Consider the following 13,107-nt stretch of genomic DNA (forward strand, 5'->3'; position numbering starts at 1 on the left):
AAAAAAAAAAAAAGAGCTGGTGCTTTGCAAAACTAATAAAACAGGCAAAACCTAAGCCAACCTCATTATAAATAGCAAGGAAAAGACTCGAGTCTATGCAATGAGGTAGGAAAAGAGTCACAACAAAGTCACAACAGATTTTGCAGAAATCCTGAAGATTTCAACACCTACCATGAAAACCTCTACTCTAATAATAAGAACAATAGAGAAGAAATGGATAGATTTTCAGGTACATATGACTTATCAAAGCTGAATCAAGCAGATATAAAAATTCTAAATAACCCAATATCAGTTAATGAAGTTGAAGAAGCAACTAAAAACCTCCCAACAAAGAAAAAGCCAAGTCCTGATGGAATTAATGCTGAATTTAACAAGAACTGTAGAGAATATCTAATGCCATCACTCCTCCAACCCTTTAATGAAGTTGAAAGTGAGTATTTCCAAACTGATCATTGGAAGCAAGCATAACCCTGATGTCAGAAACCAGGGAAGGACCCAGCCAGAAAAGAGAACTAAGCCCAAATGTTTTAATCAATAGAGATGCAAAATTCCTCAGTGAGATACTGGCAAACACACTACAGCAAATAATCGAGAAGATTATACACCATGACCAAGGAAGATTCACCCCAAGGATAGAAGGATGGTTGGACGTATGCAAATCAATAAGTGCAGTACACAACATCAACAGAGGCAAGAACAACAACTGCATGGTCATCTCCATAGATGCAGGGAAAGAATTTGATCAAGTCCAACACATATTCATGATAAAAACCCTACAAAGAATTGGAATAAAAGGGTATTTATCTCAATCTGATAAAGACCATCCAAGACAAACCAACAGCCAGCATCATACTTAATGCTCAACAATTGAAAGTTTTAACTCTAAAATAAGGAAGAAGACAAAGATGGCTACTATTAACATTTATGTTCAATGCAGATCTGTAAACACTAGCCAGAGAATTAGACAACAGACAGAAATAAAAGGAATACAAAAAGAAAAAGAATAAATGAAACCATCGTGATTTCCTGATAACATGACATTCTACATAGAAGATGCCAAAAACTCCACCAAAAGACTTCCAGCATTAATAACTAACTTTGGCAGCATAGCAGGATACAAAGTCAGCAGTCAAAAATCACTAACATTCTTGTACACAAAACTCACTTAAAGAGAACTGAGAGAAACCACAGCTTTCACAGAGCATCAAGTAGTATGAAATACTTAAGAATCACTCCAACAACAGAAGTCAAAGACATATACAGTGAAAACCACATTACTCTCAAAAAGGAGTTCAAAGGGGATATCAAAAAAATTTCCTGTTCTTGGACAGGGAGAATAAATATAGTGAAAATGGACAAACTTCCAATACTTGTGTATAGGTACATGCTATCCCAATTAATTCCCGACAGCATACCTCACAGAAGTAGTGAAAAAAATTCTAAAATTCATAAGAACCAGAAGAGACCTAGAATAGCAAGAGCAATTCCAGGCAAAAAAAAAAAAAGGTAAGGCAAGGGGCATCACAATCCTGAGGTGGAAGTCATATTACAAAGCTAGTGTAGTAAAAACAGCATGGTAATGGCAGAGAAACAGACCTGAGCATCAGTGGAACAGAACACAAGATGCAGAAACAACTGCAAGTACACTCAGCTACCTTATCTTTGTCAAAGGGGCCAATACCTTCCCTGGAAGAAAGATAGCTTCTTGAATCAATGGTGATGTGGAAGTGGATTTCTACACACCAAAAAGTATATCTATACCAATGCTTCTTACCATGCACTAACACAAAATTGAAATGAATCACAAATCTGTATATTAAAGCAAAAACACTAAATTGGCAGAAAGATAAATTAGGTAAGACCCTTTTAGACATAGGTGTAGGCAAAGATTTTTTGAACAAAAGATCAACTGCACAGGAAATACTACCAGGAATCAACAACTGGGATCTCATCTTATAACGGACTTTTTCACAGCAAAAGAAACCACCAACGAAGTGAAAAGGATACTCACAGGATGGGAATAAAATTCTACCACTATTCCTCAGACAAAGGGCTATTATCTATACTATACAGAGAACTCATAAAGTCACACCACAGAAATTTTAAGACCCAATCCAAAAATGGACATGTGAAATCCATAGATAATGCTCAAGTGAAGGAGCTCAACCAGCAAATATGGAATATATGGAAAATATTCAACATCACTGGTCATTAAAGCAATTCAAATTAAAAGAGCAATGAGATTGTGTTTCACTCCAGAAAGAAGGGCTATCAAGAAATCAACCAATAACAAATACTGGAGATGTTATGGGGTAACAATCTACTGTTGGTAGACTGTACATTTTGAGATGCACAAACATAAGCTTCTGCTTCTATCCACTTTACTACCGAAGAGTAGCACCAAATAAGCAAGGTCTATCTCTTCCCATCGACCCCTCCTCACCTGTGGAAATCTGTAGAGTTCCAACAGTGTTCCAACCTGGGCAGATGTTTCCCATGCTGTTCCTGTAAGAACTGCTGTGGACTTGCTCCCTCTCCCGCAGGTGTAGTTAGGGATCTCACTCTGCCCTGTGAGCAAAGTGAGGGAACTCTCCAATGTCCTCCACTGGCTGTGCCCGACATTATGGAACTCATATCCCAGGGATATGTTGGACAAAAGGTGGAGATTGCTGTTGATCTCTTCTATGGCAAACACCAAGGCCAGGACATGTTGGTAATTGTTTAGTTTAAACCTTAAGTAAAAGACACAATGCCTTATTACCTTTAAATCCTGTGCACTAACTTGTATGCCAGGCTTAAGTAAAAGACACAATGCCTTATTACCTTTAAATCCTGTGCACTAACTTGTATGCCAGGCTGTGTTCCTTCACATTTCCTAATACTTAATGTGATTCCACTCCAAGGTTGATTTTTCAGGCATAATTAAGACTAGATAACGTTATGAAGATGAATTTCTTTGATAGTGATTAGTGTTTTTCCAAGTGAGAAGAGAGATCTTACTTCCACCTTTCCATTTGAGAACACACAGTTCTAAAACAATTCTCTCTTAAATTCATGGTTTCTGCCACTGTGAAAAGTCCATAATTGAAAATATCCACCCAGTTCATGATATATTTTTATACAGAAGTTTCAGACAATATTCTGATGAAAGGTGAAGATCCAGCTGATGAAATCTCTTTGGAAGTGAAGGATCCTGGAAAGTCTAAGAATTTCCAGCTACAGCACGTGATATAATTCAGGCCCAGAAAATTCCTTCCTCTATACACACACAAGAAAATGTTTCCATTTATGAAAAAACTATAAACTAACAAGCATATTATATATAGTGAGTATATATATGAAAAATTATATACTTGCACAATTAACATATCATTCAGTACTTCATGTTCAGCAATGCTCTTCGATAAAAATGGAGATAAAAAGAGAGAAGATAATTGTACACTGAGGGATTTTGAATGAACAGAAAGACCTCATACTGTACAAGGAGTATCATAATATAACAGTTTCTCACTTAAGTCACCTCAGTCTTTGACCCCTTCCAGTGATGACTCTGTCACCATCAATACAGAAAACATTTCTGAGACAGGATTTGGCTATGTAGTGCAGGTTGGCCTTGCACTCACAGCGATCTTCTTGCTTCAGCCTATAAAATGCAGCTATTACACGTGTGTGCTGCCACACCAGGCCTGAAGACAGGAATCTTAAATCAGCTTCAGAGCTCCAGGGAAGAAATTTAAAAATCAAGGACATTTTCTGAAGTTAGGAGGATTGGCATACAGTAAATTTAGGAAGTTAAGGTGCATAGCAAAATAAAGGTGAAAATTTATTATCCATTTTTACAGAAGTAAGGGTAAAAACCATAGGATTACCTCCATAGATGGAAAAAAAGTTTCATAAAATTGAACACATATTCATCCTCAAAAACACTCATAGAAATAGGCACAGAAGAATCTTACCTCAAACTGATAAATTCTATTTATGACAAACCCTCTGGCAACATCATACTTAGTAGAGTAAAAGTCAAAGCATTTGCTCTAAAATCAGGAACAAGAAGCCACTATCAGCACTCTTTTTCAAAACAGTGAAATTACAGAGAAGCCAAACATTTCATGAACATGGATCTATCATGCTCCCTAAATTGAAAGTAAACTTCAAGTACAACAAATATCTACTGATCTAAACTAATAATGAAATTGAAAAAAAAATCAATATTGTTCCAGTAGGACTATAAGTTACATACTGAGAAAGAAATCAGGAAAACAATGACATTCACAGTAGCCTTAAAAAAAACATAAATATCCAAGAGTTAACCTAGCCAAGAAAGCAAACATCTCCTCAGAAAAACCATAGTACTCTGAAAACCAGAGATGGAAACAGACATTAGAAAACGCAAAGCCATGCCCTATTTCAGGGAAGGGAGAATCAATATTGTCCACATGGCCCTGTCACCAAAACTAACCCATTAATTTTCCATAATTTTCACAAAATAACAACAGCACTCACCACCAAACTAGAAAAATCAACCCTGAAATGTATGTGGAATAAGAAGAGAGACAACAGAGCTAAACAAACCCAAACAGAAAAGAAAGCAAAGTAGGAAGCAATGCACTCCCTGACGTCGAAGCTAGAGTAATGCAAACTGCATAGTACTGGTACAAAACTAGATGCACTGACCAATGCAATGCAATATAAGGCAGAAACAGCGCCATGAAGCTTTAGTCATCTGGGCTTTGACAAAGGGGGATAACACAGCAAGCACTGAAGAAAAACAGCATCTTTGCTAAAGGTTACTGGTAAAGCTGGTTATCCTTGTAGAAGAATGAGTGTAAATCCACATCTGTCACCCTGTGCTAGATCAAACAAAAATGGATCAAAGACTGAGATATACAAACAGAAACACTGAACCTGCTAAAATATAAAATACATAAAACCATTGAAGACACAGACACAGGCAAAGACTTTGTGAACAGAATCCCAGCAAGCAAGAAATAATTCTCAGGACCAACAACTGGGACTGTATGATCATTAAGTACAGGAAACATAGTAACAAAGACAGAAGCTTCTGTACAGCAAGAGAAACAATGAACAGAATGAGGGGATAGTTTTCAAAAAGAAAAACAATTACAGCTACCCTGCAGACAAATGACTAAATTCTAGAATATACAAAAAATATAAGAACATTAGAACTCCTAAAACAAAAACCCAAAACAAAAACGAATAGACATTTTAAATGCACTTTTCCACTGAAATATTTCTGAATTTTTGCCACTGAAGAAGGGCAAATCAAACAGCACTATAGTTCAGTCTTGCTCCAGTGAGAAAGGCTGGTGTCATAAACTTGAAAGAGAAAAAAAAAGAAAGGAAAGCTAGTGAGGGTGTGGGGATGAGGGACCCCTTCTACACTGACTGTAAGAATGTAAATGTCACGTAGTCCACCTGCTACAGACATTAGTATGAAAACCCCTCAGAAAACTAAAAAGGGGACATGCATTTGACACAGGCATATGACTCCTAAGTATCTTCCTTAGAGAATTAAATTAATCATATTATAGGAGTAAATACATACCCATGTTTATGATACAACTCACAATAGCTAAATTATAAAAGTAATCCCTATCCCAATGAATAAACAAAGAGTAAAAATATGTGCTGTGTAAACACAATGGAATATTAATCATAAATAACACTGAATTTAACTAATTTTAAAGAAAATAATGCATGAGTTGAGCCCATGAATCTAAGTGAAGTAAAGTAGACACAGGTTAATTATCACATGGTCTCTCTTATATGAGAAACCCAAAATATAATACAAAGAGCAAAAGAGGAGACAGTGGGAAATGTGCAGGTAGAATGGATACAGGAAACAGAGCTAGAGAAATGGAGCGAGTTGAGGGTGAAGGGGACAGAACAGGGGAAATGACCAAGACACCATATGTATGTCTGTTCTCAAAGGTGAATCTACATTTAATGTATCACAAGTGTGTACTAATCAAAATTGAAAAAGACACAAATACAATGAAATGAAGGAATTTCAGAGTAAAGTCTGCCGTCGGTAACTGTGCTTATTCCAAAAGGCCCCTATTCTTTTCACCTTTGTTACACGCTTGTGCGCAAATAGCTTCCTGCTCTGTGATAAGAGCTTGTATTTCTATTCGCTATCTCTGCGACTTTAGCAAGAATAAAACAGTCTGTCCTTGAAAGCGTTATAGTTTTCTTGCATTTTCCGGTTTAATCCAGGGTCTAATTGAAATTCACTTCTTATGAATGAAGAGTATATGAACCCCGCCTTCCTGCAGTCCTGGGATTTTACTCAGAGCCTGCCAAAGCCCGGGCAAGTGCTTCACCCCTGAGCAACAACCTCCGGCCAAAACGTGGACCCCTCAGCTGTGACGCACAGGTTTCCATGTGTCCACGAATTACTCCCGTTGATTTTCCTTGGAAGTGTTTTGCTAACACACTGATATCATGGCTTTTGTAAACATAAATTTACCATTTTCACCAGCGAGGCTCTATATTTTCTTTTTCTGTGTGCGGTACCGGAGATGGAACCCAGTGTGCTGAACGGCATAGCCAGCAACTTCCTTTTCATTTTGAAGCAGGGTGTCGCCTGCCTGAACTGGCCTTGAACTCACAGTCCTGCGGCCTCAGGATCCCAAGCTGCTGGGATTGCAGGCATTTGCCGCCACACGAGGACAAGCTATTTGTTTTTCAAGTGTTATAGAAGATCACAACTAATATATCCTGAAGTAATTTGAAATATAAGTATTTGAAAACATAGTGTGCAATTTTCTCATTATTCCTAATCATGGAGTTTATTCAATTTATCTGACATTATTAAAAATGGTACAGGTGTATTGTTTATTTGTTTTAGCCTAATAGACATATTTACTGAAATAAATTTGTCCTTTCTCCAAATTTATCTTACTCTATAAGTGTATTTTGAAAAGTTAAATATGTTTTGCCAGTTTAGGTGGGAAAGTGACATGCTATTAATTTTTTTGGTACACTGGTATGATACATAATAATCACATTCATCTTGGGATGCTGTTACATAAGCATATCACAGTAACACTTTGTAATGCCCTAACCTCCCCTGCCTGCAACCCCGGCCCCTGTCCACATCCCCCTCCCTGCTCCACAAAGTCTAATCTCATGACTCCTATGTATCTTTTCTTTCCCTTGTTAAATGACTTCCACTTTGTGTTTATCATAAAAGAAAATCCACGTGGCACTTGACCTTTTGTGACTGATTTGATTTACTAAGAATTGTGACCTCTGTTTTCTTAAAAATGACTCACTATTCTTCCCTATGAATGACTGCTACATCCTTGTATACATGTGAATATATTATATAATAAGTAATTTTACATATGATTTTATAAGTAGGTATATATCATAATTGTTATTTTATTAATATATTATATAATAAGTAATTTTACATATGATTTTATAAGTACGTATATATCATAATTGTTATTTTATTGGTATATAAAATATAATTTTAAGATACTTAGTTAATACATGTAATTATAATTGTGTATATATAAGTAAAATGTATAAACATAAAGTATAATTTTAAGGTTTTTGAAAGGATCTTTGAATCTATGGTCGCCAAGATTTAGAGAGCTATAAACCCAGTCAATTTATTTCTCACAATTCATTTTCAGTTTTTTAACTTATATTAGCACCTGTTTGCAGGACATGCAGTTTATGGTTATCCTGGGGAGTGGGTGTGTGTTCATAACAAGGCTTCGTACATTTGTAAAACCCCTTTCTTCATCCCTCCTACCTCCATCCGTGCTCTTCTCAATCTCCTTTCCCCATTTTCACTCTTCTGGACACTGCAAATCTTATTTTATGACATATAATGTTTGTACAGAGTGATATTATTAGGTTCATATACATGTATGTGACCTATATGAAGTAAACTACCATACTCTGAATTATAATTCATTTTTTAATGAGACCAAAGACAAGTGTATTCAGTTTTGTCATCTATCCATGATCTATGTACTACCTGTCAAAGTTAAATAATGTGAGTATATATACCAACTTAAAAATTAAACATGCTATGGCTGAAAATTGGGAGAAGAAGAGACGAAAGTATGCTGGTAATACAAAGTATAATACGGTGTATGTAATTATCAAAGAAGTATCATACAAATTTTGATATACATAAAGATATATATGGAGGATATACTTCACTTGATCTTATCCAAAAGGCCCAGTAGCAGGGCTGGGGATATAGCTCACTGGCATAAGCGCCTGCCTGGCAAGTGCAAGGTCGTGAGTTCGATCCCTGGTACTGAAAAAAAAAAAAGGGGGGGGCGCTGGGGATTTAGCTTAGCGGCAAAGCGCCTGCCTGGCAAGCGCAAGGTCGTGAGTTCGGTTCCCGCTACCGGAGAAAAACCAAAAAAAAACAAAAGGCCCAGAAGCAATGGAGGATACACTAAAGTGAGACAGAATAATCTTACTTTTAAAATTGCATTTACATTAATGTGCAAATGCATAGAACATTATTATGACCACATCATATTTGTGACTATACCTCATACATATATGGGCCAAATTTAAAATTAAAATAATAAACTTACATGTATTAATTTAGTGTACAAACAATACAATGTTGGTGTAAAGACAAAGATAAGAATAGTATATAGGGTAACATTTTATTCTAATATTTTCATTTCCCTTTTAGAAGAGGCTTATCCCCAACCCTGAAATATCAGGCTGGCCTCTCATTACTCCGAAATTTCCATGTCTATGTATCTTTTTCAGTCATGGGCAATGAGTCCCTGAGTGTGTCAGGAGAGGGCCACCTGCAGAAGCGGGCAGGCTCCCTGGTCTGGTGAGAGTGAAAATCAGAGGGCAGCAGGGGGAGCAGGCAGCTTCCCCTCCCGCCAGGAAGAGAAACCCACTCTCCCTCCAGCATCCGGGTCCTGGAGACAGCTGGGACAGACGGGAAAACCTTGCCTTCTGCAGTGACACATCTTTGCTCTCCCACCAGACACTGCTCCCCTGTTCACCTTTTCAAATGGGCCCCTGTTTTAGTGCCTCTGTGGTTTCTGCACATTGCTCAAATTTATGCTGAATATTTCTAATATATATTGAGGCATAATCATCGTTCCGGTCTGATCTGTTTCACATTCTACACTGGTTCTAGTTTGTTTTTCAGCCACTGGCTTATCATCGCCTAGAGTCTATTGGATGATTTAGAAAAAAATCACATTTGCCCAAATATTCAGTCACTAGCATTCATCCAATCAGCCCCAAATAATTATCTGGCTCTAAACACATGCGATTCCGTGCAGTGTTCAGAGTCTAGCTCAATTCCTCTTCTGAAATGGAAAATCTCTTCTGGCAGTCACTACACCAATAGTTACGCCACGACAAGAAAAAAATCAACCTGACCACTTTAGAAACTGGCATGCGTAGTTTTTTTTCTTTGAAAGTTTTCCGGAGATTCATGTTTGTCTTTCCTGCTTCAACCATCCAAACGTTCACAAATCTGAACTAGCTAAGGAAGGTCACTCTGTAACAATCATCAGAATCAGTGTGTACATGAAGCAAATGGAAGACAGCATGCAAACCCAGTTTTTCAAAACATGTGGAAATAAATCCATAAACCTAAGGGAGTGTCTAGGAATAATAAAAAAAAAAAAAACACCCAAAAATGGCACAGAATATAAGATGGAACATAAATGGAAATCTGAGGTTGGTGGTGTTACCTTCTACACCAGGGAACAGGTCCTGACTCCTAACCTGCCATCCCTGCTCTCAAGTGTGGGCAGCGTCCACAGCACCCTTGTGGGTTTCACATCTAAAAAAGGACACAACCATCACTGCGTTTGCTGACTCCTTCCCTTCTCACAGGAGCGTAAGTTGCCTTCTAGAATGTTCTTCATTTTCTCACCCATTTATTAACTCCAGCTTTATCTCCAGAATTCTTACTGATAATATTAGAAAACAAAGGTCATACAGGTGTCTGACTGAAAAGCAATCACGTTAGGGAGGATGAGAATCTCACAGGTGACTCGTTTCTTAAGCCTGGGTTGATTTGGTGCTGCGAGAGGCATGGAGAACCCAGCATCAAATAATTACTTAAGCATCACTGAACAAATAACAAATATCTACACAGTGGAGTCTGTCCAGCAAGTGGGGACTACACAGCTTAATTATATACCCAGTGAAAGAAATGTGAGCATACCTTGGGCTTTGTGGCAGAGAGATATAATGCAGTCTCTTACTAGTGAGCTCTGTCCCATGGCTTGGATTGTGTTTCCAGGCATTTTCCATCCTGCTGCTCAAGCACAAAATGAATAAATGAAAGAAGCACTTACTCTGTGAAATGAAAGAAGTCCTTATTAGGCCTCTGATGAGAGCTACTGAAGTGGTGGGTATGTGAATAAAGAAGGAAAAACCCACCAACCACCACATCTCCATCCTTGTACACACTTTTTTTCATTCTCTTAAAGCAATCTAAATGATGAAAAGTACCTACTAAGACAGGAAGCTGCAGGAGGAAGTAGATATTAATCAAATGAGACATATTGGAAATTTCTGAAAAGCTCTATTTGAACTCTGAACTTGCAATGTCAACCAGGAAAACAGCGATGCACAAATGGATGTGTGTTGTGGCCTGGAGTGGACTCACCAGTGACCCTCCCGCACACACTTTAAGGGACCTGTAACTCCATCTCCCCTGGGGCTCTGCATCTGAGGCCCTGTCTCCAGGCGAAAAACACACACTGGAAAATATGTTACAGCATCATTCTCTCTAGCCCTAGGAATAATGATTTCATCCAAGTCCAGTAACTGCATAGTCTCACAGAGCACTTTCTCTAGGGCAGTACTGGTCCCAAGCCTGTGTCAACAATCAATTTCTATTAAAACTAGTTTGGAAGATGCAAGTGAATGCACTGGAGAATTGAATGGAAGGTATTTGGTGAAATGGTCTCAAAGTGGTCATGATCAGAGAAAAAGATTTTATCATTACGCCCTCCAAAATCCAACATATCTAACTACAACCTCACACATCTAGGGTTTAGGATGGTGAGGGAATGTTTCCCATCCTTGTCTGCCTTCAAGTCATACGTGCTAAAAACTCACAGCTTTGTGTGAAGAAAGAGTATTTACTCTGAACTCAGGGATTCTAAGTTAGTAACTGAGGATCTATTCAGAAATCAGAGAGGGTTTCTGAGTCATAAAATTTGAAGTCTTCCTCCTCTACTCACTTCATTTAAACATGTTACTCGCACCGCTTCCTGTACTGTGATGACCCATTCCCGTACCTACAACCTTGGCTTCCCCCACAGTAACTGTAATGACCACATGGGCTTAGTGAGGAATTTCTTTCCTTTCTCAACATTTAGAAAGCTGGACAACGCTCTTGTATTTTGCAACAGAGTAAATATTGTAAACAGTGGATCAAACTCCATAGCCCCATATGTAGTGACTCTATCAGGCAGTGAAATTAGTGTTTGATACTGTAATGCCAGCTATGGATCAGTTTACTTTCGCCAAAATCAAATAATGTATAACACACAAATTGAATTCTACGTGAACCATTGATTTTATTAGTATAAATGCATGGTGTTGTTTCTAAACTGTGTCATAAAATTAAATATAAAGTTGAAAGAGGAAGAGTAGATTTTTATAGGATCTCTTTAATTTTTGTAAATTTAAATTGTTCTTAAAATAAATTCTATTCATTTTAAGAAAAACATGTTTCCCAAGTAGGCTGTCACTGGTGCTGTGTTACCAATTTTAAAGTGTTGTAGTGAAAAGAGAGAAACCGAATTTTAACATTTTACATTATTAGATGATATCTCAATAATAATTTTTATATTTACTAAACAGAAATATAAGTAATGTACTTTAATGCCTTTTCCTGTCATGTGCAAGGTCCAAGGTCTGATCCTTAGCACCACAAGAAGGATGAGCCTGAGTAGCCATGAATTTTACATGCAAGATGCACTCACTACACACGTACACATGGAAATGCAGCAGAGCAGGCATTTCTGCGTTCTCAGGGGACTACATGAGTTTCTGACCTCTTACGTATAAATTCTTGGGTCCAGACTATCACTGTGGGTTGAATAACAATTTTGGGTCACGTTGCTGATTTACACTGCTGTGAATTACTGAATTCTTCTGGTCAGTCAGCACCGTTTCTGTGGCCTGATGTGTGGAGATTCGCATCGGCAAATTCTGGGCAGAGGAACACTTCCCTGTACAAGGTAAAACCTGACGTGGGGCTGCCTACGGCTCACTACCTTATCTTCACTCTCTCTCGCAAAGGAAAAATGTGAGATATTCTTATTTGAGAAGAGGGGCTGACAAAGGAGAGAGACCCTTTCAAATTACATCAGATCTGAATCCACGCAGCTCAAATATTTGGTTTTATGTCAACACACACAATAATATATTTGGCCACTCACATGACTATATTAAAGGACAAATTAAACAAAGAAAAATGAATTTTTCTCCGTGTTTCTTCTTTAGAATGAAATGGTAAAAAGATTTTAAGAAAACATTGAGAAAAGCAAAAAGGTAGCTTTTTGTTTCCATAATCTATGGTCCTTGAAACGTTTTACAAAGGTACATGCATCTGTAGAGACACACTGATATATAGAAATAGTTCAAATAATACCAACCAACCTGGTTACAACTTCTGTAATTACTAAGAGCATTGTGGATGCTTTTGCAATGTGATTGCACCTCCTGCTAATTTTCCAGACTTTTCACTATGGGTTTTGCTCATCCAGCCTGAGCTGGTATCAATTGGACTTGGCTTGCTTTTCACCTGTCTGGAATTTCTTAAATGCTAGGAGAGAATGGGTGGCTTTGTTCTTAATGCAATTTCTTGTGTCACTTAGCATTTGGTAATTGGAAAAATATTTTCTTTCTACAATTCTCAGTTGGCTTGGGCTCCCAAACCCATAGACAATAGCAGTGTACAATTTGGTTTATTCTTAACCAGATCTCTCAATGTGTCAGTAGAAATATAATGCAATAAATGTAGTATGAAAATATTCCTACAGATTTTTCATTTGGTAAATTTTACACTTTTTGGTGGACTCTGTGTATTATATGTGATTCATCTAG

General features: G+C 37.6%; 1 protein-coding gene across 1 annotated transcript in view; it reads right to left on the reverse strand.

Moving 5' to 3' along the window:
* LOC102018410 (vomeronasal type-2 receptor 116-like) overlaps positions 1 to 10,465 on the reverse strand; it is a 33,324-nt gene extending 22,859 nt beyond the window's left edge. The window contains exons 1-2 of the mRNA XM_013505040.1: positions 10,362 to 10,465; positions 2,444 to 2,744 (exon numbers count right to left, since the gene is read on the reverse strand). Coding sequence (XP_013360494.1) covers positions 2,444 to 2,744; positions 10,362 to 10,465 — 405 coding nt within the window. The remainder of the gene's footprint in view (positions 1 to 2,443; positions 2,745 to 10,361) is intronic.
* Between the last annotated feature and the right edge of the window lie 2,642 nt (positions 10,466 to 13,107).

This window comes from Chinchilla lanigera, unplaced genomic scaffold, assembly GCF_000276665.1.
Source record: "Chinchilla lanigera isolate Chin_1 unplaced genomic scaffold, ChiLan1.0 scaffold00094, whole genome shotgun sequence".
Taxonomy (NCBI): domain Eukaryota; kingdom Metazoa; phylum Chordata; class Mammalia; order Rodentia; family Chinchillidae; genus Chinchilla; species Chinchilla lanigera.